Source organism: Mycothermus thermophilus, assembly GCF_041956435.1.
Source record: "Mycothermus thermophilus strain CBS 625.91 unplaced genomic scaffold VTJ04scaffold_6, whole genome shotgun sequence".
Taxonomy (NCBI): Eukaryota; Fungi; Ascomycota; class Sordariomycetes; order Sordariales; family Chaetomiaceae; genus Mycothermus; species Mycothermus thermophilus.
In genome coordinates this window covers 3,079,314-3,104,847 of record NW_027191432.1, presented here as the reverse complement: position 1 = coordinate 3,104,847, position 25,534 = coordinate 3,079,314, and the positions used below count along the sequence as shown (strand labels likewise).

Here is a 25,534-nt window from a genome sequence, read left to right as displayed (position 1 = left end):
TTTTCCTTTGTATTATCTGCTTCTGTTTTTCTTACCTCCCTTATCTTTCGTTAGGCGGATGGTTGGGAGTGAGGTTGCAGGAACGGTTGAAGACTATTGTCGTTGACATGGTTGTTGTGGCCGTGCTTGTATCGTTGTCGGCGTTGCTAGTTGTAGTCTTGGGTGGTTTATGTATGGGGAAAGGTGGGCCTATAGTCCGGAATGCATTTCTCATATATATAATTATACTCTGATATACCCCCTTTCTTGCCTTGTTATAATATCCAAGGTTTACTACATTGTTGATACTACGTTTGTACAAGTCCATGAGTTAAAACAATTATATGCAATGTATTCCTAACGTCGACTAGTAAAACACTTTGGTCTCACGCTATCGCAACCGAGACTCATCGCTCCTTTGACTCTCTGCGCCAAAGTCCAAATGTTTCATGCGTACAAGACTAGTCTCGTCATCGTCGTACTGCACTAAGAAGGTTTGCTGCCGGACAATCTCAAGCGGCTTGGTCGGCTCATTCTCGATTCCACTGCGCATGTTCCCACTCTTGTTGGACTTGTGACTGAGATTCCCCGTCCTGCGGCTTTGGCTAGCTCGGCGTCTGCCGGAAGCATATGGACCGCCACCCGAGTTGTTGGGGTATGAAGGGCCATAGCTGCTATGGGAAGCAAGCCTGGGAAAGATCCTGACGAGGATCAATCGAAGCGTGGGCATCGAGGCACAAATGATGCCGACATTGATTTCGACTGTCGACCAAAGCGAGACGGGGTAATTGTCATACGTGGCGTTGCTGGACTGGGCAAACACGATCAGGGCCTGAAGTCGGATGATGGAGACAATCGTGACGCTGCGTGGGTTAGTATTTGTGTCAAGATTTGCAGGCAAGGATTGATTGGTACTTACAATGTCCCCACGCCGAACATCAACGCAACACCAATCTTTTTCTTCCAGTGAAGGTTCAACTTCCTGAGCTGCCACAGCGGGATAGCAAGCATCCAAAAGTCGAGGGCGATGCTGATACCAGCGTTGGACCATGCGATTGCACTTCTGCTGAGACACTTGCCCTCGCGTTCACCGTGCCAATTTTCCCAGTAGTGGCTGATGGGCGTGCACTGGAAGATGGCGAGGAAGACGTAGCAGACACCGAACATGACGTCGAAAATGAGGGTGCCCCAGAGTAAGCGGCGCACTCCGGTACCTGGGAAGATGCGCAGGTAAAAGAGCAGCAAGCAGAGCTTCACCAGAGAGACCAAGGCGAAGTAAAGAATGGCCATCCACCAGAAGTGGTACAGGAAGTTGGTGATGTTTGTGGGCGTCAGCGTCCAGATATCCCGGCCCACACCGTTGGCCGCCGTGCCGTAGTGCGTCACTAAGACACTTGGGATGGCGACGAGGATCACCACTATCATGGCATAGTCGTCCGACGAGAGCTCGCGAGTGACAATGAGCTTAAACGCGATTCTTAGAGCGGCGATCGAGAAGGAGATGCAAGCTAGAATGATCGATATCGTCGCATACGTGCCAGACTGGTCGTGGACGGGAACACCACACGTGGTGCTGGTGACATTCTTTGCGACTATGACAAACGTCAACCTCGTTTCCTGGCGCGCCGTGATCTCGACAACCTACCAAGCGCTTCTTTCATGGTGCAGTTGCCCAGGATGCATGCCGACACCTGCTGCTCCAGAGGAGCGTTTCCGCAGATGCATGCTGGCGTCGGGTCAGACGCGCAGAATTGTTTGATGCCATCGAGGAGGCAAGGCACCTGAGCAGAATATCTGTCAGCTCCGTTTTCCACACATCTCCCTGGACTTCGCCGGCGACTTACAGCGCACTGCGGGAGGGATTGTTGCGCAGACGTCACTGCCGCCAGTGTAAGGAGCCCGAGGGCGAACCGAACCGCGGCTCTCATAGCGGGCAGGCGTGTTGCTCGGAGACTGTCGATTCAGTCGCGAAGGACTTGCCAAAGGTCTCCCTCAATCTGGGAGGGAGAGGCTGCGCAGGTCCAGGACTGGAGGCGTCCCCCGCATGATGTATTCTGCAGCCTCGAAGACCAAGGCGCCGGAGAGCGTTGACTGTCACAAGTGGCCAGCCCCTGGCTTGCGCGCTAACACAAGCGTTGGACCAGGGTGGCCTGGAAGGGCTGAGCCTGAAAAGGAAAACTTTGTCAGGAAGATCCTGGAAAACATGCCACCAGGAACAACCTCACTAACCAGGTCCGTCGGTTGAGGCCGATGTGGGGGGCTTGGGGGAATCCACATTAGCAACGCACTGGCCTTGATGGCGACAGGCTTGACCGTTATCTGAGGGCACAATGGCAACTTAAAACACGAATGCGGGCAGTCCAAAACCCTTTTCCCCATACCCGACTAGCTTTTCCTCGACTGGTGACTGAGATGGGGGTCTGTCATCGCGGGGGCTAACGGGCGCCCTCTGTTTGCCGAGAGCCGATAGGGGATATCTTCTCCTCCCAGGTTTGGGCTGGCAATGTGGGTAGCGTTGATGGTTCGCGTACCCCTTGCGCGACATCAACCTCGTTCTGACAGCAAAAAATGGAAGGTTCCAATGAAGTGAACGTTCTCTCCATCCACGCAGCCGATGCCGAGCCTCATCGGTGGTAACCAAGTACCACGCTACCGGACTCGGCAGCATGCTGTGCAGCAGAGAGGCATGTTAGTGTCGGCGCCTTGGACGCCGCAGCAATAGCGCCGTCGCTGCTCAGCATGGAGCAGATATGTCGAGAACACCGCAGACAATTGCTGCGCATATTTGACATGCTTGAGGAATCAAAGTTCTAATCCGGGAGTTGGGGCGGGTGCATTCCGCATGCTAACCGAAGCTGTTCGGGTCATCTCCGTCCATTATGCCAACACCAAACCCAAACGCAACCCCGAGGCATCAGCCCTGCCTCAACCCCTTGATCCCTCGAAGCGTCGGAGAACAGACCCGAGACTAAAATCGCCGGGTGGCAATCCACGTGGAGGCGTCGCAATGCATGTAACGGGCTGATGAACAAATCCGCCGTCCAGAGAACACGGCGAAGTATTGAGTACGACCTCTCTCGTTCTCGGCTCCTAGCGCCAAGTGCTCTGGGAGCACCGGCAACCCGCCGTCGACTCAAGACAAAACACTCGTTTGGTGCTTATCGCCGGCCGGCGTGCGCCACTGCCGTGTCTAGGCTGGCCCGGCCGCCACCACGTGCTCCGGGCCGTGCGCTTGACCCAGTCCAACCATGTCCAGAAACACAGACAGACATCGTGGCGGCCATGTCATGCCGTGCAAGCAAAGTATCCCAGGCCCCAAAACGCTGAATGACGAAACAACGGGCCACCGGCACACTCCTCTCACTAGGAGCTAGACAGCGTCAACGGCGCTGTCATCTTGCCAGATGCCGTTAGTCCATCTTAACACCCCATGCGATCTGGTTCGCGAACATCCGCCTGCCAACTTTCTTCACTTTGTTCGTCTGTGGCTAGCTTGTTGCCAGCAAACGGAGTACCGCTTCTTACGGAGGGCAGATCTTGCAATGATACACATGCTAATACCCGAATGCAACCCTGCCCACGAAATGGCTCGATGACACTGACAAGGAACCTCGGCTTGGATGTCTGGTGCATCGCAACACGACTAGGTTTTCGGCACTTTTGGGTCTCTTTCGTTTTTACTACTCCGTACTTTCGCTTGTCATTTCACAAAACTAGCAGTAAGACCTAAGAACGAAGCGAGCCAAAATTATAGACATTGTTGCGCCGAACCCCCTCTACTCCAAAACTCTGGTACCTACCAGTGAAACGCCTGAGAAACAAAAGATGGAGGTATTATTGTGCTCATTGGGAAGAGCATTCTGTCACATCTAAAGTGCAAGACGTTCATTAATAACACGAGTCCTGGATTTGGTGAAGACACTTGTCCGTACTTCTTCTAACACTTCCCTCAGTTTGTACATACTGGTTCAATCCTTTTCCTCTTTCTGCTGTATTTTTTTTCTTTTTTTTGTTGCTGTTGTTGTTGTTTGTTTGTTTGTTTTATTCGATGTTAATGATGTTGTTTTGCATCATTCTCCTATGCTTTGTTCTTATTGTTTTCTTAGAACAAGTTTCAATCGTTTCTTTTTTGTCATTCTCGCCTTCCCTTCATTGACTGTCTACTCATCTTCTCATATTACCCGTGGACGCTCTTGCGGTGAGGACATTTGTCTGCGTTCACATGTCTGGTTGTAAGATTCGGGCCGTTTACTCCACGTTGGTAGTGCGGCTACCACCTCCCCGAGTCAAACGAGCCCCCAGCGAGATATCATCGCCGATGGCTCGCCGGCATTAAATGTCCCAGATCGCACGCCACCGGCAACGGACAACATTTTTCCCGCGCGGGGCCCCGGACTTTTCTCTCTTTGAGGTCGATCCGATGCAGTTGCGCAGGGTGATGGAACTCTTCCCTCAAGGTTCTTAAAGTCTTAGTATCCTCGTTCGACTCGACCTGCTGGTATTTGTGGAACTATCTCGGCAGCATTGTTGCCATGTGGCCGAACAAAAGCCCGAAGATCCTGTGCGGGGTTTGGGCGAATGCTTGGGCGGTTGGTGTTGCGCGCTGGGAGAACAATACTTAATGCGTTGGAAAACTCGAGACTTGGGATAATATGGTTTCTGTGACCTCGTCCAGCGTCTCCATTCCCGAGGATCGACAGCAACCATGAAGTTCACGGCCACCGGACTCCTCATGTCTCTGCCGAGAATTGTTCTCGGCCATGGTTATCTCACAGTGCCGTTCAGTCGAACCAGGCTAGGCGCAGAGGTATGGCTGAGCACCCGACTGGAGGAGACAGATCCTAATGATTTCCAGGCCGGAATTGACTCTTGTCCGGAATGCTCCATTCTCGAACCTGTGGTGGCGTGGCCCAACTTGGATGCGACCCCTGTCGGGCGGAGCGGTCCATGTGGCTATAACGCCCGAGTGTCCGTGGATTACAACCAACCTTCCTCACATTGGGGGACAACACCGGTGGCAACATATTCACCTGGCCAGATCGTGGAAGTGGAGTGGTGTGTTGATCACAACGGAGACCACGGCGGCATGTTCAGCTATCGAATCTGTCAGAACCAGACACTGGTGGACAAGTTCCTGACGCCAGGCTACCTCCCAACCGAAGCCGAGAAGCAGGAGGCTGAAGACTGCTTCGAAGCCGGGCTGCTTCCATGCACGGATGTGTCAGGACAGTCTTGCGAATACAGCCCAGACTGCACACCGGGCCAGGCGTGCTGGCGCAAGGACTGGTTCACCTGCAATGCGTTCCAAGCTGACAGTCGACGGGCATGCCAAGGTATCGATAATGCCCCCCGTGGCTCCTGCTACACGAGCATCGCCGGCGGTTACCCGGTCACGAAGAAGATTCGGATCCCCAATTACTTGTCAAAGCATACATTGCTGTCATTCAAGTGGAACTCGTATCAAACGGGCCAGATCTACCTCTCCTGTGCCGACATTGCTATCATTCCGGGGTCTGACCCAACGACTCCCACCAGCACCACCTCTGAGGCCTCAGCTACTGCTACGCCAACTGCGTCCTGCACTCCGGTTTCGACTGTGACACTGACCTTCTCGGAACGCGTCGTCACGACTTGGGGTCAATCTATCAAATTGGTTGGTTCTATTCCCGAACTGGGAAACTGGAATCTGTCTGCCGCGCCGACATTGTCATCTTCAGAGTATACAAGCACAAATCCTGTCTGGACACACACCATCATGCTCCCGGTCGGCACCTCGTTCCAGTACAAGTTTGTCAGGGTGGAGGCCAACGGTGCTGTGACCTGGGAGAGTGATCCCAATCGCTTGTACACGGTGCCATCGGGGTGTGCGACAAGCATAAGGGTTATTTCTGAATGGCGATGATGGTTCAATCAGGGTATGCGACGCGGAACTGGATAAAAGGGAGCCGGAGGATACCCTCAACAAAGAAGCTGGTTAGAAAGCATGTCAAATTTACGTCTGGTCTTGTGAACTCCCATTGTGATGTAATACGTGGGCACCTGATGTTTGTCGCATCGTCGTTCCCTTCCCCCGGGGCACCTCACATCCCATGTTGGGGACGCGGGTTGTGGTTGTCCGAGTGCCAGGACCCTGCCCTTGCTGGCCGCCATCTCCGGGCCACGGGCGTCTGTGAGTGGCCAAATTCCCGACCGGATCGGCAAACCCGCCGATCTGGGGCGTTCCCGGTGCCTGCCAAGCATCGCCAAGGCCTTCCGTTCCTGGGGGGGGCGGGTGAAGGACTTCCGTTGTGTGATCCCGGCCTCGCCGGCGATGGTGATAAATACCACAGGAATGATCGTCGCTGGGCTCAAGATGGATGTCATCCACTTCTAGATGTTCAGGACGTTCATGACCGTCTGGTAATCGCCATGCACATCTCGACTGCAAGGTTGCTGATCACCAGCCTCCTGGCTAGTGTCGTTGCTGCGGCGCCGCATGTTCCCAAGACGTCGAAGTTCCTCACTGTGGAAGGGGGGAAGTTCAAGCTTGGGGGGAAAGACTTCCACTTTGCGGGAAGTAACGCTTACTATTTCCCGTTCAATGGGGTATGTGGGATTTTTCCGTTGATCGTCCCGTCATACCTATGAGACCGAGGTGTTCAGCTCACTCACCACCCAATAATCTAGAACCAGCAAGACATCGAAAAGGGCCTCACGGCAGCAAAGAACGCTGGCTTGAGTGTGTTCCGCACGTGGGGCTTCAATGACAAAAATTCGACGTATATCCCCGGTGGCCTTCCGAACTATGGCGGCGAGGGCGCTGGGCCTTCCGAGGTAGTGTTCCAGTGGTGGCATCCTAACGGAACAACCACGATCGATGTTAGCGGCTTCGACAAGGTTGTTCGGGCTGCGGAAAAAGTGGGAATCAAGCTCATTGTTGCCTTGACGAACAATTGGGCCGACTATGGCGGAATGGACGTATACACAGTGAACCTCGGCGGCAGATACCATGATGATGTAGGTCGATCTATTCCCGTTACATGTCACGGACTAACACCGGCCCAGTTCTACACGATGCCCGAAATCAGGAACGCCTTCAAGAGGTACATCAAAGAATTTGTTACGCGATACAAGGACTCGCCTGTTATTGCTGCCTGGGAACTTGCGAACGAGCCTCGCTGTGGTGCTGATGGGGTGCGCAACCTGCCGCGGAGCCCCAACTGTACACCGGCCGTCTTGTCGGCATGGATTGCCGAGATGAGCGCGTACATCAAGTCGTTGGATCGGAACCACCTTGTGACCTGGGGCGGCGAGGGTGGCTTCAACCGCCAGTCCGACGATTGGGCATACAACGGCAGTGATGGCGGCGACTTCGATCATGAACTATCCCTCGATACTATCGACTTCGGTGTTTTCCACTCCTACCCCGACTGGTGGGGTAAGACGGTTGAATGGACACACCAGTGGATTCGGGATCACGCAGCTGCTGGCCGCCGAGCCCGCAAGCCTGTTGTCCACGAAGAGTATGGTTGGCTGACCCCTGACAAACGGCTTGAATACACGGGAAGAGTCGATAACCGCACCCGTGTTGAAGTGCTGGGCGGTTGGCAAAGGCTTACTGTTGAGGAGAAGTTGGCTGGGAGCATGTACTGGCAGTATGGCTACTCGTCATATTCCTACGGCCGCAACCACAATGATGGGTTCACAATTTACCTCGATGATGAGGAGGCCAAGGTTCTTGTCTATCAGCACGCGAGAGAGATGAACGCACTTAACCGTCACGCTCATTAGATAGGCGTCTCGCATCCAGTCTTGGAAAGAAAAAGAGGCATCCGCGGAACAATAGCACCGTGTTTCTTGAAGATTAGATTTGTGTAGATGGTTGCGCGAGTGCTTCACGGCTTGTTGGGATAACGCACGTGATATGACTAATAATACAGAGTTACCTTACATAGACCGCTTCTTGTGGCAGGACAGGGTGTATCTACCATCTGAGATTGGAGCCAAGACGGCATCGTAATTGCCGATATGTTGCTGTTGTTGGATCAAACCGCCTGTGATCTTGCAAATGTGCGGTGTCACTCATTTCATTTCCTGCCAAGTGTCATGACGAGGGATATAAATCTTGTCCTCTCTTAAACTCTCTCCGTTCGCTCCCAACAAACCGGACCACATCCCACTCATTCCTCATTCCTCTCACTCCTCGTTGATAAGAGAACGATTAATACTTGGCAATATCATGAGGCTTGATCAGTCTGTGATTTTATTTCTCGCGTTCCTCGAACGGGCGTTGAGCCAATACACCGGTCCGTGTTCCAAGTCAGCATGCGGCTCTTCCGGAAAGCCGTGCCCGAACGGCTACCTTTGCGTCCCATATCCAAACTTCGATCCCGCTCTCAGACAAGGATGTGCATGCAGTCATGGATAAGCAGGCACGAGATACACGAGAAGCTTTCCAACTCTCAGGTATGGGATTTTGACTCATCGGGGAGGCGCACGCTAAGAAAACAGTCACCAAACGGTAATCACGGGGGAGGTAACATCAAAGAGACCGGTGTGATGGACCTTGGTGGTTGGAGAAGTTGGATGTGGCTCTTTCTCCTCTGACTGTTCGCTAGGTAGATAATAAGCTCCCTGCAATCAGTCTCTTCGCCGTGACCCAGATATTATTCGTGAAGGAGATTCACACCAATTCCAACGTCACCCACTATGCTGAGGCCCCCAAGATAGTGTCCCATGTGCGTAGTATGGGCCTCTGGTATTGTTGATCCGGCATGTCAACCTTTCCTCATTGACATTCTCATCGCAAACTACCCAGAGCTCTGCTGTCCCGATGGCGTATGGTGGGCTACCGTTGTTTATGTTAACATATGAGCTCTTCTGCGTCAGGACCATAAAACCGATTAGCAACCTACCTAGGATGATCATGGATCTGACACGGAAGAGACTGGTTGACAGTGACCCACGCTTGGTCCAAGTTGACCTGCAGCCATACTTGGAGGGTAGGATCGCTGGCTGTACCGCTGAGCTCACAGATATAGTTCGCGCGGAGGTTGCAGCTCAGTTCTTCCACAGTGCCGGAGATGGTGTTTGTGACTCTCCAACTGGCAATGCTCGGCTGGACATGCTCATCGTTTGTGTATGCCACTGTGAGCGCATCCACCAGCCAAAGGTTCTCAATCACATTCCCGTCGGGAAAGCAGGGTAACGCCTTGCGAGTCGATTTTCTCAATGGCTTCGCTGCGCCAGCTGTCGCATGCTGCGTTGTCAACGCCACAAGAGCTGCGCGAAGGATGGTTTTGACGGTCATCATAACTGCACAGAGACGGCGTTGGCAATGATCCTAACTAACTGAACACGAGAACTGATGCTTTGAGATCATAAGTGTGAGCAGGACTTCTCACCATGAAAAGGATGATGCTCACAGATTTATATCATGATGCCCAAATCTGAACTGCCGTACGTAGGGGTATCTAGGTAGTGGGACTACGGCGTATCCCGCACAGCTATGATTAATAAGGAGCAATTAAGTTTAGACGGTAAAACCTTCGAAAAGCGAAGATACTCTTTGGTATATTACAATGTTCGAGTTATCTGCGACTCCTGTGCCCAATGATCAATTTCATCAGGCATTTTAGCCGGTGTACCTACCCAGCTGGGTAGGTAAGTAGCTACCTTTCCAAACGATTCATAATAACCGCTTTGAGGTAGTCGGGATAAGCAACCTGCAGCTTGCATTGATGCTTGTCACTTGGCAAAGACACTTCGAGATATATTGACCCGGCAAATCCCTTAACAGACAACATTCCCAATGGATGATGCTTGAGCGTCATCTCTTAGACCCAGGTTGCGTTGCCCCTGCGAAGGACCAGTCGATTATGTGGAACGCCAAAGACTGGAGGTATATAAAGTCCGCTTTTGCTGGCGGCACCAACGGATTAGTTTTGCTATCACAATACAAGCGTGGCGAAAACAACTCCAACAACATCAACGGATTTGCTATTCTTACATGGCTACAGTGGTCACAACCAACGCAACGACTTCGCTCTCTGACTTGGCATCAAGCACCTACATCGTGGTGCCCAGGGGATGACAGGTAGGTGTTGACGCAGGATGGTTCCCCGCAAGCTTAAACAAACCCCGGCTCTGGGGGATGTATGGTGACCGGCTCCTCATGGGCCCCGCCCTCTTCTTCTTCGACCAAGTCCTGGATTTAGGTGAATAATTTGAAATCTTCAAATTTCTCTGCTTCGATCCGATCCCCAGTCCTCTTTGCATCTCTTTCGTCAAGCGTCTTGAATGGGAGGTCAGCCTCAGGACAACCAACTGGTGTATGGCTGGCTCATCAGGCTTGTGAATCGCACATTTCCGCTCAGTGAGTTGCAAGCATACTATCTCGCTAATTCATGGACAAGGGGCAAAACCTTGATACCAGGAACATCGCTGCAGCAGACTGTGTATCCCAGGGCGGTTGCTGTCAGAGGACACACGCGTCGCTGTTGCCAAGGGAGCAGTACCCAATCCACGTCTGTGCTCTGCATGTAAGCAAACAAGGTTCTTCTAGAACGTCAGATATCTATGCCCAGACATGCCACATATGTAACAGAGCTCTCGCCATGCCGCGCCGGCCCAGCATCCGGGCAGATCGCGCTGCATGGTTGTGCCGCCATAACGCAGCTCGGGTAGCCATCCCGGCGGTCCCCTCGTCGTGCGACCTGCATGCGCGATGACCATGGATCACGTAAGAGCCCGGAAATTGTTTCATCTCCGGGATTTACAGGGAGAGGTGGAACGCAACCGCGGCTTATTCAACCCAAGGAAACCCTAAACCAGACATCTTCTGCCGTCGGTTCGCGGCAGCTCCAACCTATCAGGTCGAAGACGGCTGACCACCCCCAGCCAGAGAGGCTTGCCGGTGAGCAACAACGCTCAGCAGTCGTACACTGTTTTGGCTGTTGGTTGCAACACTTCCCAGAAGCGCCCGGTATCCCGTGTATGCAGCAGCTCACAGGGGTTGGATCATATCTGGAGTATGCAGTTGGAGATCAAGCATTTGACGTTTGGACTGGGAGAGAGGTGCCTGGCTCGCTGAACTGATAAATAATATCCAGTGGCAGGACACGACAGTCTTATATCCTCTTCTGTCTTGGTTCCTCCCTGTTCATACTTGTTCAACACCCAGAGTTACTCATCTTTGTTGCTACGTATCAGACACGGCCCCCAACATGATTGACCAGCAACCCAATGGTTCTCGCGACGACAATGGAGAGGCAACAGGGCCTGCCCTTGCGGAGTTATCCGAGAAGAAGAATGCCATGCCATCCAAGACTGAGCGCGTCCATGAGTTCGACGAGTCGGAGGGCTATGTGATCGACGTTGAGAGCGCTGATGCCGCCAATGCGAGAGGGCTGAAGCTTGCCCGGGACGGACACACCGTCCTGATACCGCAACCCTCGGATGATGTTAACGACCCGCTGAATTGGACATGGGCCAAGAAGCACTTGATCTTGTTTGTGGTGTCATTTGCTTCCTTCCTACCCGATTACGGTAGTGCGACTGGTGCAGTCACACTCATTCCACAGGCTATGTAGGTTCAAGTTTGGTGGTAAAGGCTATCCTGGAAAACAATAAAGCTGATAGGACCAGGGAATGGGGAATTACCCCAGACGAAGTGAACCACTCCCAAGCAGGAAACGTTTTCATGCTTGGCGCGGGCGGTGTTGTTGGTGAGAGCCCCCAAAATGGCGTTTACTCGAACGTGGACAACTGACAACTTCCAGTGGTGATGCTTAGTGCGTTTTTCGGCCGACTTCCAGTCGTCTTCTGGTTCCTCCTCGCTTCAACCGCGACAGCCGCGTGGTGCGCCGGGGCCACAACGTTTGAGTCGTTCATGGCGGCACGCATTCTTAACGGTTTCTTCTCGACCGTTAGCCAAGCGGGTGGACTCATGTTCTTGAAGGACATTTTCTTCTTCCACCAACAGGCCCGCAAGATTAACATCTGGGCGTAAGTGCGTGGGCACATACACAGCAAAGGCCTTAACTGACGGCGTTCCAGTTCCTTTATCATCATCAGCCCCTACATGGGCCCGCTCCTGACTGCATTTATGACGGAGACACAGCGGTGGCCTGTGCCGTTTTGGGTGTTCTTTGCCATGAACGTGTTGGGTCTGGGACTTGTAGTGTGTTTTCTCGATGAGACATATTACGACCGGTCCATCCCACCTGAAGAACAACCTGCACGAGGCAGTCGCCTCGCTCGACTGACTGGCGTTGCTCAATGGAAATCCCGACATCTCCGAAACACGTTTAGCCAGGCATGCTGGCGCACGGCTAGCGTTCTAGTAAAACCTATTGTCGCCGTGTCATGTGTGTTTTACGCTGTTGTAAGTGAACTCTCGAGTAGTTGGAGGCTTGCCACAAGCAGTAAGGGTGGAATCAAAGCTGACATGAACGACAAGACGTTTTGCTGGGCCGTCGGTATAAACACCACGCTCAGCATCTTCGTGACACCACTCTATGGCTTTGGACCCAGGCAAATCGGCTTCTTTTATTTCACCCCTATCGTGGCGGTTGTGCTAGGCGAGGCAACAGGCCACTGGTTGCATGACGCCATTGCCCGGCAACATATCCGCAAACACAATGGTCATTTCGAGCCCGAAGTTCGACTTCGCGCCGTGTTCCTGGCCATGCCATTTGTGATTGTTGGCCTGGCTCTGATCGGGCAATCCTTTGAGCTTGGCTGGCATTACATGGCGACAAGTGTATGCTGGGGCCTATATGTGTTTGGAATGATGATCACTACCGTCGCGCTGAGCAGCTACTGCCTCGATAGTTACCCGGAAGCCTCAGGCGAGGTGTCGGCTTGGTTAAACATGGCACGGACTTTGGGTGGGTTCATCATCAGCTATTTTCAAGTGCGCTGGGCGGAAGCACAGGGGACGCGCCTGAGTTTTGGTATCCAAGCCGCTGTCTGTGCAGCCGCGACACTCTTGATTGTTGCGCTTTTGCTCTGGGGCAAGGCGATGCGGGTCTGGGCGGGGCCGCTGAACTTTGCAACAACCTAACCATACGATCGACCCAGAAGGGAACGCAGCGTCTGAGGTAGTGCTGGGTTTGAAGAAGGTTATCTCGGACCTTGTTATGATGTTCGTCTTGATGGGCTGAAGAGATATAATCGGGTGCGGTGCGATAAGTATTGGACAGGGAACAGTCACATGTTAACAACGTCTTAGTATCTCATAAGAGGAATCGACAAGGTAATAACAGAAACATCTATGTGGAAGGGCAAGAGAAGTGGACCTACATTAGAGGTGTGAGGTCATTGCGACGCTCAAGTCGGCATATAGAGAGAGATGGACACCTACCAAAGCTGCCGGGTTCTCAGCAACTGGCATCTAAACTAGGTGACGCTCCGGTTCTAAATACTCGGGCACCTCAATATAAGTGTCATCATAATCCCATCTCTTCAGGTCTATGAAGAGCGGACAGAATGGAATGATTCGAACCAACGAGACCTTGTCACCAGGTTCCAAAGTACTGCTTGTAATACTATTACATAAAAACGTTGATCACGGTCTTGAGTTGCGAATCCTAGGCCACTGGATGCTTATGGGCGGAACGTAGGCTCCGGTGTACTAAATCAGAAGTCCATGCTGTATACCCTGAGAAAAGATGAAGTATCCCATATCAACTTCCAAGATTGTATTGAGGTTCAGACAATTGGACATGACCACATCAGTCTTCTGTCTGCCATGCCGTTTCGCATAAACCTCGGGCTTCGTCTTCCAATGTAACTGGGGTGATGTTAATATGTAGATATGCATCATCTATCGCGGTTCTAGATACCTTCGGTGATCACTCAGGTATTTCCTTGGTTTTCAAAACTTCATAATCAGCAAAAACCTTTGACCGCTCCTGTTGTAGCTAGGTAGCCAAACGCCTCGTCGGAGCGTACCCTTGTCACATGAGGAAGGAACATCCTCGTCCAGACACCCTGCAATGTCAGGAACGTTCTTGATACGTTATAGATTACTGGGCTATCTTCTGCCCGAGTCTGACATAGCTGAGAGATGTAGGATCAACAGGTCTTCTTATTGACTACAACCTTATGCTACACTTCGCTCGAAAGGATATCTCAAATGGGCGTCGGTAAAGGGGGTCTCCACCACCACAGCATTTGTGAATATGTACAATCCACAAGCATCTATATGGCTTAGATGGCGCGATGGTATGCTACATTGAAACGGGCAGCACTACCGCTCTGTGTTGACCGGTCTTCTAGTCCTGGTCCCCACTGAAGCTCACCCTTAGACGTTACAGCCCGCGAACAAGTCAGACGATCAGATTCGTAGACGCTCTGCCGGTGGATTCTATTCGTTCCGTTCATGGATGTTGGGCCACTATTACCCCTCCCTGTAAGTTGCTCGCTTGTTGGCACTGTGTTGGGAAAACGAGGCCATAATAGTCTCAGAACCTCGGACACTTATGTTCAATTGCACAAGAGAATGTCAATTCGCGAATTAACAAGCTTTTGGTTGGTATCAGGGCCCATCAAATGATGCACCGGTTAATTGGGTACCAGCTAAGCGTTACGGCCCCTGGTCGTGATTTCCTGCGGCAGTGAGTTGTATCCTTTACAAACAATGTCTCGAGAAAGTCGTTTCATGGCCTAATGCACTGGTACATACATCGGCCAACTGCAGGCCACTTGCAAAAAATCGGAACCGAAGGTCAACCATAGCATTCAACCTGGTAACGGCCGCCACCTTGCTTCGCGAGGTTGTGTGCGTTTCGTTTGAGACTGGACTATGTGTCATGACATGGGGAGCAGGACTAGCATCTTAACAGGAACCTGCCCTTACAATCCACTCTGCATGAGTTTTGTGCATCGGTATAGTCGTCTATGTGTATCCAAAAGCGCTTGAATATTTGTACAATGGCAATTGAAAGTTCATGGGATAGAGGATAAACGTTAATATCTCAGGGTTCTTCTCCTAGTGGCGGAGCGACATTTGGCCCGATGAAGGTAAGCAATTCAAGATATGATGTTACTACTAGTCCCATTACAACCCACGTCTGCCGTCCCGTAGCCGCAAGGGGAGCAGATCAACGTGCATTTCCGTTATTGAGGTACCCTTCGCCAAAAGCCGATGCAACGCCGGCTTCGTTGAGCCGGGTGATCGGAACCCGTTTGAGGTTGTCAACGACAACCTTTCTGGTCTCGTCTAGCCTCGGAACAACGTGTTAGTCACGCATGGTCAAGCACTTCTCACCAATTAACCGCCAAAGAAAGTGTCTCTTGAACAGTTCTTTGCCTTGAATGGCCAACGTAGAACACAACAATCCCCACATGTTGACGTCGCTAGGGGCGGTCAGCGCGAATCTTGATCCAAAACGGAACCGAGGAGCTGTGTTGATGCGTCGATGTTTGTAACAACTTAGATTGTCTGACAGAGAAGGTCACCGAGCGATGACAACATCGACGTCAGAGGTTGCAACACTCTCCGCGGATGGACCAAGACAGAGAAGGTTGGAGGGACACAGGACAGAGGCGATGACGGAGATGACGGAGATGACGAGGAGAGAATCGCCTGGGACATGCTGGACGAGGAAGGACCGGTGATGATCAGAAAAGGATATAAAGGGTAGTCTTCTCCCATCAGCTCCCTCGCATCCTTCCTCACCAGCGCCGACAGCAACAACTCCAAGGCTTCCTCCTCCAATCTCATCGAGACCAAGAAATCCTCAAGACAATCAATCTTCCCTCTTTCTCTCTCAACAACCACCGCCAAAATGCGTTTCACCTTCGCTCTGACCCTCCTCTCCGCCGCTCTCGGCCTCGCCAGCCCGGTCGCCGACTCCAACCCGGCTCCGTACGAGGAGGCCATCCCTCAGGAGATCGCTGCCCGCGACGAGGTCTCGGCCGCCACTCCGCTCCTCGGCAAACGCGCCTGCGTCAACAACGGCTGCAAGTGCGTCTCCGGGCTCCGCCAGGGCCAGTACTGCGGCGCCTGCGTCTGGCGCGGCAGCTACGTCATTACCGCCAAGCGCGTCCTCGACCACATCTACGAGTGCTCGCCCTCTGGCGCGTGCTGCGACTACGGCAAGGCCAACGACTGCAACACCGGCCGCGGTCGTTGCGGTCCTTATTAATTAAATCCAACGGGCCGCCGCCGGCCATTGACAAGATATTCCGGCATATTGGCTCACTTGGAAATTGAAGGTTAGGGGAGGCCAGGCTCTTGAGAGGTCGGAAAGAAAATGGGAGGGGTTGAGATGAGTATTAAGCGGACGGGACGATGAGAAGTTGTGGGCTGAGACCAAGTCAATTTCAACTCAGCTGGTTCAGGTAGTTTGCGGACGTCCTGAATTGAATCGTGTGGTTTACAACTGTGCGAGTCCTGCGTTGTAACAATGCTGCATGTATTCAAGCTGTTTGAATCGCATGAAAGGCATATGTACAAGCACAAGTCATACTTCCTGTTTCCAACCGCAGCGGATATCCAAATACCTACCATTTCCTCTAATACAAACACTGCCGTACTTCTTCATGTGAGTAAGACCCACGAGGATCCAGATTATGGCACCTCACCAAATGTTTCAGGAACCGACTCATGCCGAAAAACACCCATCGAGGCCTCGACGTCCTTCTCCGCTCGGGTGGGAGCTCATGCCACTCGTGGTGGCATGGCCCGCAAATATACGGTGTCCGGTCAGACACAGGAAAGTTGTGACAATGGCGTGCCAGGCAGATGGCGGTTGACGCCAACGATGCTTCGTCCGTGAATGGAGGCTCGGGCGGGAATCGGCGGATCAACTTGTAATCGCATCACGGGCAGTGCCACAAGAACTGGCCATCAGATAGTTTTTGAGGCTGAGGGGACTCGCAGGTTTCGGTGACGAGTTAACTCATATGCAAAGTCACACGTGTCGATGTTATAGGTGTCGTTGTCAACGCCACGACCGTGGTTGTCGATGATGCTCTCAATATCGTCTCCTTTATACACCCTTGTTGATATGTTGTTCTCCTCATCTTCGTTAGATGCCTGTCTGAGGACTGCGTGTTGGTCCCTTGTGTCTGATAAGATGTACAAGCTTCATACAGGCAGCTTCACAAGGGGGGTACCCACCGTGACGGGGATGGCCCAGGACGTAGAGACTGACGGCTGCACAAGCGCTGATACTGGTCTTTCAGGATGCCGATGGAGTCGTGCCTTGTCTGTTCGCTCGCGGCGAACAGACCCTGCAGTCTCTCCCGTACAATAGTGTCCGGGACACCAGTTGAGTTTGTGACGAGGCCGGAGAGTATAGTGATGACATTGGTCTGGAGTTTAATGATTTGGTCCTTGAGTTGACTGATACCTATTTCATCCCCTTGTTCGAACGCCCTGCCCAGTTCGGCGACTCCTCTGTCGTACTCCTTTTGTATATCGCGTCGGCCGACATTTAGACTTCCTCGAACCTTGGCCTGCACTTCGTCGGTGGTGTTGGTCTTGTTGATGCTGTTACTGTTGTTAGGGATGTCGTTCAGCGTTGAAACTATGGAAGATTCTGACTCAGGTTTCTGTGTGTTTTTCTTCTTCTTTTGCTTACGCCATTCCATAAATGCGGTGGTAGCGTTTGCGAAGCAACCGATAATGCCTGCGACAGCAGCTGTAATCTCAAGCCCAGACATGACAGCTGGTATTATCCCTACTATGGAACGGTTTGCATCGCTTGACTCGTTGCAAACGTTGTCAAGGGTAATGTAATCGTCTTCAAGATAAGCAGTTTGAAAGGTAGCCTTTAAGGCCATGTGGCGGGGCAGTACTATTTACCTTGGAAGCACACGGGATTGGCGTCGAGGATGCCCAGGCTTCGGCACCCTTTCCTTGCTCGGCATGCTCTCATGCATCACTCTGTCGGCTTGGGGCTGAGCTGAGGGGCTGGAGGGAGGCTGTACTCCATTTGCGGAAGAAAGCCTTGAAGATGAAGGAGGCCCAGGTTGCCCCCATGCACGGAAATTGCCGCCCGTGTGTTCAAACTCCCCAATCAAGCCCGGGATGCTGTTGCCCATTTCTCAACCAACCATTCTCCTGAATACCTTTGGTACCTGAAGTAAAGTAGGATACTTGTCCGCCTTCTCCAAGTCCATCAAGTCCATTGCAACTGCAAAGTGAAGCACAACGTCAAGGGTTTGTCATCCGATTTGAAAATACCTTGGGAGGCAAGTTCGCTCCCGGCTGACGGACTACCTTGGGTTCAGATGTGATACAGGTTCCCTAACTAGGAACTCCGACCCCGCCCTGGAATCCTGAGGCTGCATCTATATCGCCCTCTTCTCTTCCTATCGAACGCCTCCAGTACTGTACTTCGTAAGGATTCCATAGTTCATACCTACATATGTTAGGTTAGGTAACTAATAGTATAACGCTGGTAAAGTGCGGTTATAATCTCCGTGTCTACTATGTATCTACACACAGATGTTAAGGTCGTTCTCAGTCTCCCCTGTTCTGTGGGAGAACAGGTCCTTCAACTGAGACCCCTGACCCAATAGTGTTAAACTTGATTCCCAAATCTAGTTAACCTTTCTCCGCTGCCAGAGAGGAGTTTCCCTCCACGAGCTGGCCCAACTCGCGCATGTTGTTGTTCCTTGATCTCATGCACGCGACAATTGCCCTGTGCCTAATTCCTCAGTCGCCTCACTGACCACAACAGCACATCCGCACCATCTCTCACCACCCACGGCCCGACGGGAAACATGGAAACACCATGGATAACGACACCCAAAAACGCTATCGCGAGTAACAGGGCGTTGTTTGGTGACTTTGTGCTCTTGACGCACCCCGTTGACAAAAACACGGTCAAGCACCTAGTCTTCATCGAGGATTCAAAGGCGGAGTTTGGATCCAGGAAGGCTCTCGAAACCTGGCGGCGAGAAACCAAACTGAGCAACAGCTCGCGAGGCTCAGTATGGCTTGAACGATGCGACGACATCCAGCGAGACGGAGCACCGTCGGTACGGGCTGTCAAAAAGATCAAGCTGAGTCGCAGACAAGACTTTCATGCCCTGCGCCAACTGGAAGCAATGTGTACCTTTTCGCAGAAAGAGGTAATACCGGCGACATCCCCCTCATCTCTTCGCCGGCTTTCCAAGCACTAACAGCCTGCAGTATGAGCCGAATTCGTCAAAATGCAAGGGAACTTCTGGATAGACTCGGCGCTTCACATCGCAATGGACTACATTCCTTAGGGTGACCTGAGGAGCATCACCGAGCCTTGTCCAGAAGAGCAGGTGACAGTTATCGCTAGGCAACTCCTGGGTGGCCTGAGGTGGATGCATGAAGCGGGTTTTGCGCATGGTGACCTGGAGCCGGAGGTTTGTTCCGACCACAATCATCCTGCTGCTGCAGGTCAAGGGCTAACATCAAGACTCCAGCACATCCTAATCGCTTCCCCAGGACCCAACTGGCTGGTGAAACTGTCCGGCTTCGGCCTTGCCTGGCGCTTGCACTCAGACAACATCAAGAGGAGGTCTCGCAAGCCATGTTATATCGCGTGGGAAGTATTGAGCTCCGGGAGCGGTAATGAGACGCCTACATTCGCTGCAGACATGTGGTCCCTAGGATGCGTTGTCTACGAGTTGCTCGGAGCCTTGCTGGTGTTCAAAGACTATAAGCAGGCTCGGGGATACATTTGGGCCTTTGACTTTCCGTCGCAGCGTCTCCAGCGGCTGGGTGTGTCTGAAGCCGGGACCAAGTTCCTGGCAAAACTTCTAGTGAGCTTGCCCGAGAACCGTCTGACTGTTGCCGCCGCTCTCGGGAACGAGCGGATATTATCGACAACTCAATACGACTCGGTCTCACAAGAAACGGCTGGCGAAGGCATCTGGGCGATCGACAAACCCTCCCGGTATGTACCTCCCACTTCGGTGCAGCCAGAACAAACGAGACGCTGGTGGGATTTGAGGCGTCGATTGCCAAAGCGTAGCTCCAGTTCGCGCTTACAAACGCGTAGCCAACCCCCAGCCTTACCGGGTGGCAGTTCTGAGGACCTTCATATGGCATATGTTCAAGACCAAAACAGTGCCATCGAAGTGCCTGATCGTCCAACAACAATCGACCCACAAGGCGTGAGAGCGACGGGGACGGTCGCCGAAGATGAAGCAGCCAGGCTTTCCCCTGAGTCATCAGAGCAATGGCAAACACAAAGTGCCGCGCCGCGAGACCACCGCCCGCAAGAGAATACATCTCGTCCCTCGAAACAAATTTTGCCCGTGCATCAAGCACCGGCTCCATCCCCGGCACCAGCACACCGGTTACCTCTTTGGATTTTGCTGGGCATCTTCATTGCCTTGCTCCTTAGACAGCTGTTCTGATGCGTGGCCTTGCCAACACACAGACCCGTCCTTAACAGCTGGTGAGGTTGTAGAGACGGACTGTAGGCTCGATTTCCTGCAAGCTAAACCTCAATGTTTCTCTTCCTTCTCAACGGTCTGAGAATAATAACATTGATGCATCTGTGTTTACGCGCCACTAATACTAGTACTGCCAAATCATGCCTGTTGAATTAATTACTCAACCCACCTAGTCCGATTCACAAGCTCGGAGTCGTGACACTGTCGCCCAACCTATCTCTCAACGACTTTTCTCCCTCGTCCTGTCTTGCTGTCGGGAAAAGTCAACACAATAATAATTATGTCGGCTGTACGTCAACCCGAGAAAAACGGGCGAAAAATAATTGGGCAACATAACCACGGCTGGGAAAAAGGACGAACCGCGATTTGAACGCGGGACCTACCGGACTGCAGCCGGTTGCTCTACCACTGAGCTATCCGTCCTGTGGCTGTTGCCTATCGATAGCGGTCGCCAACTTGGCCTGTTAGGCGCTTGGCAAGCTTGGGGGGCGGGGGACGAGAAGGGGGGCGTCGAGGGGCCGACTTCAGGCATCCACTCTTTGGGTTTTGTGGGTTCACATGACTCTCCTTGTTCTTCTCCACATCGTCCAAAGTCACTGGTAACAGGGAGAATAATCTAAGATTCCGCAGAAAGATCCTGTAGATAAAATATATAGTAAGGTGGGGAGTGTATATACATACTAGACATGTTGCATCAATGTCTTGGAAAATATCCAAGTGTTGGACGTATGCCCCTAGGTACCTTGCTCTCCGTCGGCGGACCAATATGTTGAAGGTACCTATTCATTGGAAGGACTCAACTTGACGATGTTAACTGTTCTGCCATTGCTTTTCCGATCGCCTCATCTTGACCTAGTTGGCATTGCAGCGTGACCGATGAATGGGATGAATGAAACACAAAATAGTTGTATAGTTTCTGTAGGTGATCATTGTTCTCATTCGATATGTCGACGAAACAGACTTCTTGTGAAGTACCTGGTAAGCATGTGTCTTCAAACCTCTAATGGCCATCAAGCAAATCCTCCATCCACGCCATATATCCCATGTCAGGTCTCCCATACGCCATTCTAGCACTTCGAAACCGTCTCCTTGCTCAACACAATCACTCATATTCTACTCAAGTCATATGTACCCGCAAACCCTCATAAAGAAGCGAAACAAACATGACGAAACCGCAGAGGAAGATGAAGGGAAAAACGAAACACCAGTAGAGACGATCGAGGTGAATTAAGAAACGGTGGGATCATTGCATCATAACAGTTCTAAACAAATAAAAAGAAAAGAGAATCAAGAAAGCCATCAACATATCATTTATACACTGAAATGAAGTAAAGAACCAGATCTGTTGTGTAAGAGCATGAAATACGGTGAAGAATTCAAAGAACGAATGCCACATAACACAGCATTCACTGGGCCCCATCAAACGTGAGATCGAAATTGAAGTCAGGGAGGTCAGCACCGGCGAGACCGGCAGCCTCATGTTTGAGGCCGTTACCCGGTGCGGCGAGGGTTTGGTCCACAAAGCCAGCGCGCGTGATCGTAGCTGTGGAGGAGCCCGGAGACCCGTAGCCGTCAAGGCTCATCGGACCCGACATGGGCATGCCCAAGTCCATCTCCAGGTTCATGTTCATGTGAATGCTCGTGTCCACGTTCAGGTCTTGCTGAGTGGCATCGAGGTCAAGGCCAGCGTGGATGCCGCCAAGGAGGACCGATCCGTCCATAGGATACAGGCCCGAAGGAGTGAGGTGCGCATTCAAATCTGTCGACGTGAATGCCGTTGACGTAGGGATGATTCCAGAAGCAGGCGCCGCAGCGGGGTTAACACCGGGGAGGTCATACCCCGTGGACCCAAACATGCTACCGACGCCGGCAAAGGCCGAGACGTCGAAAGTGCTCGCATCGTAAGCCAAGGATGTGGTAGTGGGAGAAATGGTCTTGGCCCCACAAGAAGCGGCGGCGAGCGCAGCCGGGTCGGTCGCATCGTCGGCGTCAAGAGCGCCGAACGCGTCCTCGCCATCCTCGACAGCAAACGCGCCTGGCTGGTCCATAGGGACCAGGATCTCCATCATCCAGTTCTTCAACTCGGCCATGGAAGGCCAGTCGCCGCCGCCCTTTCCGCCGCGCTTCTCGCTGGAGGAAGTGTTACCCTCCCCGGTGCCGCGGTTCGTGGCGGCAGCGGCAGCGCTGCCCTTGCGCGGCTTCACGTTGAAGTGCGTCCGGCGCAGATGGGCGGCGGCGTTGTAGTACGCGCCGTACTGCTTCTGCGACGAGCACTTGTTGCACTCGTGCAACGGCCGGACAGCGGTCTCGGAATGCGGGATGCCGGCCAGCGCGGGGTCGCGGCAAACCCACTTCCTGACCATGCTCTTATGCTTGGCCTCGGTGTGGCGGCGGAGCTCGTGTTCTCCGCGGAAGCCCTCCGGGTGCTCATTGCACTGCAGGCATTTGACCTTGGGATGCTTGGGGCGTTCGTACTTGGGCCTGGTGATGGGCGCTTTCGAGTTGCCGTCGGCTGTGCCTGTGGCGGGATTGCCCGAGGCGGAGTCGGGCTGAGAGGTGGTGGTAGGCTTTGGCTGCAGCTTGCGAGATGCAGCAGCGTAGTTCTGCCTGGCCAGGGACTCTTTGGCGCGGAGCTTGAGCGACGAGTTGGATCGCGCGCTCTCGGAACGCTCCATGGACAGATGCTGGGCGAGGGCTTGGCCGCCCATGTCGTTCAGTAATCCATTCGCCGACGCTGACGAGTGGATGCTCGACTGAGACAGCGAAGGCTCCATCGGGTGTTGATGCTGAGGCGGGAAAGTTGGAACGGAGGCGGGATATGGGACGATGAGCGAGCCCTCCGAAGACCGTTTCTTGTGGAGAGGTGCCTGAGAGGCATCTGGTATCGGTGCAGGGCGGATACTCCTCGCCGACTGCTGGGATTGTATCCGAACCATCTCATTGAACCGGCTCGCGATGGAGGCTCCGTCGGTAAGAGTGCTGCTCACTCGTGACATGGGCACTGTTTCCAGTGTCGAAGTGTTGGATCCACAAAGGGACGGATAGCTCGATGCTGCGTCTCCTTCTGTCGACGATGGGATGGTAGAAGGAGGAATTGTTATGGGGGACGCAGTTGGGAAGATTTCCTCCTCCCGTGACATCAAGAAGTCGGCGACGTTCATCTCCCGTCCTACTGGCATCACCTCCATGGAGGTGCCGCTGGGGAGGAGGAAGGGGTTCGCAGTGTAGGGCAGAGATTGGCCGAGCTGGAGATAGTCCACAGTGTTGGCCCCGAAGGCAGGAAGACTGTGCCTCCCTGTCCAGGGGCGGGTACCACCGATGCCGTTGTTGACAGCCAGCGCCGCTAGGCTCAAGCCCGGGGATGTTCTGGTGGACGCGGAACGCTTCAGTGCTGGTGCTGAGATCTCTCCTGGATGCTCTGTCTTGGACCTCTTCATGGGCCGACTTAAGTCCTAAGGGTGGGCGTCAATACCCAATGTTTGACAACAAGAGTTCGAAGAGGTCTCACCTGTTGGACTGGCTGGGGCTGGGTCCGAACGACACCACTCGTGGCGCTGCGAGACATCGCGCTGCTTCTCGGGTGGCCAGGCATGCCGTATGATGAGGGGGGCATGTTGGGCGAGAGGTCGAGGTCAGGGACGGATGAATGCAATTGCGACTGGACCTTGGCCATGTTGAGCTGCTGCATCAACACACGCTTCTCCCGCTCGTTCTTCTCAAGCAGAGCCTCCAACTGCCTCACGTTTTGCTGGCTGCTCATGCTGGATGGTGGGAGAGATGATCGGTGCGCGATGGCAATGCATCCACCCCTCTGGGTTAAACCAGGGCGGAGGGAGGTCGAAGCTTCCGAGCAACGATTGCTAATGGAAGACTGCGAGTCTTTGTTGGTGACTTGGATGATCGGTAATCGTATCAAGAGATGAAGGCGAAACACGAGGTGGCCGGTGCAGCAAAGAGAGTGTCGAGGATTGGTTGGAGAACTGGAAGATGGAAGATACTTATCCAGTCGTTGACTGGTAAGGCTCTTGAATAATGGACACGGGTTTTAATCTTGACGGATGGTATGTTCGAGTGTGTGTGTGTGTGTGTGTGTGTGTGTGTGTTGGATGCTGATGTATCTACCGTCCCGACCTGGCAGAGACAAATCATCAACGCTTTAACTATTAGGTCGAGACGCAGCGTGCACGACAGCCAATTTCAGTTTGGAGTCTTGGTGTGGCTCGCGACAAGTATATGATGCAGTCTGGGCAGCAGACTGATGAGGCTCAGTCATACTACCCTCCCAACTCTGGTCTCCCACACTTTCTGGGCAAAGCCGAAGGGAGTGACGACAACGCGCCAGCGATCGACGATGTGACAGACAGGGGTCTTTCCGGGGACAGTCTGGCTGAAACTGCACCCACCGAGCCTTGGATGATTCACTGATCATGACTGGTTGGCCCATGCTTGGCTGGGCGGCCAGAGGAGTGGCCCAGCGCTGCGGGAGATAGGGGATTGTCTGGGGAAGTGGCCTGACCTACGGGATACTGTGATCACCTTCCAAGGTACTTACTAAGAGGGGCATGAGGGGCTCAGATTCACCTTCGGGAGCCTCTGAATACTCAGCATCACAGCCTATACCACAGGCACCGGTTGGATGATTGCCACGGCAAGTTAAGCAGACGGCGAAATCTCTATGTTTAGATTAAAGAGATCCATAGCATCCTCCCGGGCTTGTTTACAACCCTTTGCGCACTTCGATGAAAAGTACTATCAGTGACACACATCGGTTGTTCTTCGGGATCGAACATTTTCAGGAGCCCCGGACTGCTGCAGAACGGTTGACGACGGAAGTATGCTAGCCAACAAACATGCCGCCATCATCTCACGGCAGCTTGCCAATTGGCCGGTGGGCGCTTTAAGCGGTTGCCCACCAAAATCCTTAAGTTGTCATAGGTGTAGACTCGAAAGCGCACATGAAGTCATGGGCGTTGACAGCGGCCGAAACCGGGGTATGGCGAAGTGGATGCAACGTGACGTGCGTCTTGAGTTTGCAAAGGTCACAGAGCTCGGGTCCCTGAAAGAGATCGCTATCGGGCGTTTTGCTAGTAACTAACTTGCCGGTCAAACTGCAGACGGAGCCCAATCGAACAGTTGGCAACGGGGCGCAGATGCATGTAGAACCGCGGAACGGGCGGGA

General features: G+C 53.0%; 8 protein-coding genes and 1 non-coding gene across 9 annotated transcripts; 5 read left to right on the top strand and 4 right to left on the bottom strand.

Moving 5' to 3' along the window:
- Positions 1 to 370: 370 nt before the first annotated feature.
- On the bottom strand, positions 371 to 1,907 carry VTJ04DRAFT_9541 (uncharacterized protein; the record flags this gene model as incomplete). Its single annotated transcript, XM_069368100.1, has 4 exons — positions 371 to 842; positions 899 to 1,571; positions 1,625 to 1,760; positions 1,824 to 1,907. The coding sequence occupies 4 exons, from the start codon at positions 1,905 to 1,907 to the stop codon at positions 371 to 373; spliced, it is 1,365 nt and encodes a 454-aa protein (XP_069216362.1).
- A 2,777-nt stretch (positions 1,908 to 4,684) lies between these two features.
- On the top strand, positions 4,685 to 5,881 carry VTJ04DRAFT_9540 (uncharacterized protein; the record flags this gene model as incomplete). The annotated part of the gene is made up of 2 exons (XM_069368099.1): positions 4,685 to 4,786; positions 4,835 to 5,881. The coding sequence occupies 2 exons, from the start codon at positions 4,685 to 4,687 to the stop codon at positions 5,879 to 5,881; spliced, it is 1,149 nt and encodes a 382-aa protein (XP_069216361.1).
- Positions 5,882 to 6,387: 506 nt separating this feature from the next.
- VTJ04DRAFT_9539 (uncharacterized protein) lies at positions 6,388 to 7,749 on the top strand (the record flags this gene model as incomplete). Its single annotated transcript, XM_069368097.1, has 3 exons — positions 6,388 to 6,564; positions 6,646 to 6,975; positions 7,024 to 7,749. The coding sequence occupies 3 exons, from the start codon at positions 6,388 to 6,390 to the stop codon at positions 7,747 to 7,749; spliced, it is 1,233 nt and encodes a 410-aa protein (XP_069216360.1).
- Positions 7,750 to 11,183: 3,434 nt separating this feature from the next.
- Positions 11,184 to 13,024, top strand: VTJ04DRAFT_9538 (uncharacterized protein; the record flags this gene model as incomplete). Its single annotated transcript, XM_069368096.1, has 5 exons — positions 11,184 to 11,545; positions 11,605 to 11,684; positions 11,739 to 11,964; positions 12,016 to 12,343; positions 12,419 to 13,024. 5 exons carry the CDS (start codon positions 11,184 to 11,186, stop codon positions 13,022 to 13,024), a joined length of 1,602 nt encoding a protein of 533 aa, XP_069216359.1.
- A 2,728-nt stretch (positions 13,025 to 15,752) lies between these two features.
- Positions 15,753 to 16,112, top strand: VTJ04DRAFT_9537 (uncharacterized protein; the record flags this gene model as incomplete). Its single annotated transcript, XM_069368095.1, has 1 exon — positions 15,753 to 16,112. One exon carries the CDS (start codon positions 15,753 to 15,755, stop codon positions 16,110 to 16,112), a length of 360 nt encoding a protein of 119 aa, XP_069216358.1.
- A 704-nt stretch (positions 16,113 to 16,816) lies between these two features.
- VTJ04DRAFT_9536 (uncharacterized protein) lies at positions 16,817 to 17,849 on the bottom strand (the record flags this gene model as incomplete). Its single annotated transcript, XM_069368094.1, has 4 exons — positions 16,817 to 17,009; positions 17,090 to 17,461; positions 17,516 to 17,714; positions 17,777 to 17,849. The coding sequence occupies 4 exons, from the start codon at positions 17,847 to 17,849 to the stop codon at positions 16,817 to 16,819; spliced, it is 837 nt and encodes a 278-aa protein (XP_069216357.1).
- An 850-nt stretch (positions 17,850 to 18,699) lies between these two features.
- VTJ04DRAFT_9535 (uncharacterized protein) lies at positions 18,700 to 20,316 on the top strand (the record flags this gene model as incomplete). The annotated part of the gene is made up of 4 exons (XM_069368093.1): positions 18,700 to 18,909; positions 19,192 to 19,317; positions 19,378 to 19,850; positions 19,956 to 20,316. The coding sequence occupies 4 exons, from the start codon at positions 18,700 to 18,702 to the stop codon at positions 20,314 to 20,316; spliced, it is 1,170 nt and encodes a 389-aa protein (XP_069216356.1).
- Positions 20,317 to 20,706: 390 nt separating this feature from the next.
- On the bottom strand, positions 20,707 to 20,778 carry VTJ04DRAFT_t119. The gene has a single exon. It is a non-coding gene; the product is annotated as a tRNA-Cys (tRNA).
- A 983-nt stretch (positions 20,779 to 21,761) lies between these two features.
- VTJ04DRAFT_9534 (uncharacterized protein) lies at positions 21,762 to 24,115 on the bottom strand (the record flags this gene model as incomplete). Its single annotated transcript, XM_069368092.1, has 2 exons — positions 21,762 to 23,807; positions 23,864 to 24,115. 2 exons carry the CDS (start codon positions 24,113 to 24,115, stop codon positions 21,762 to 21,764), a joined length of 2,298 nt encoding a protein of 765 aa, XP_069216355.1.
- Positions 24,116 to 25,534: the final 1,419 nt, after the last annotated feature.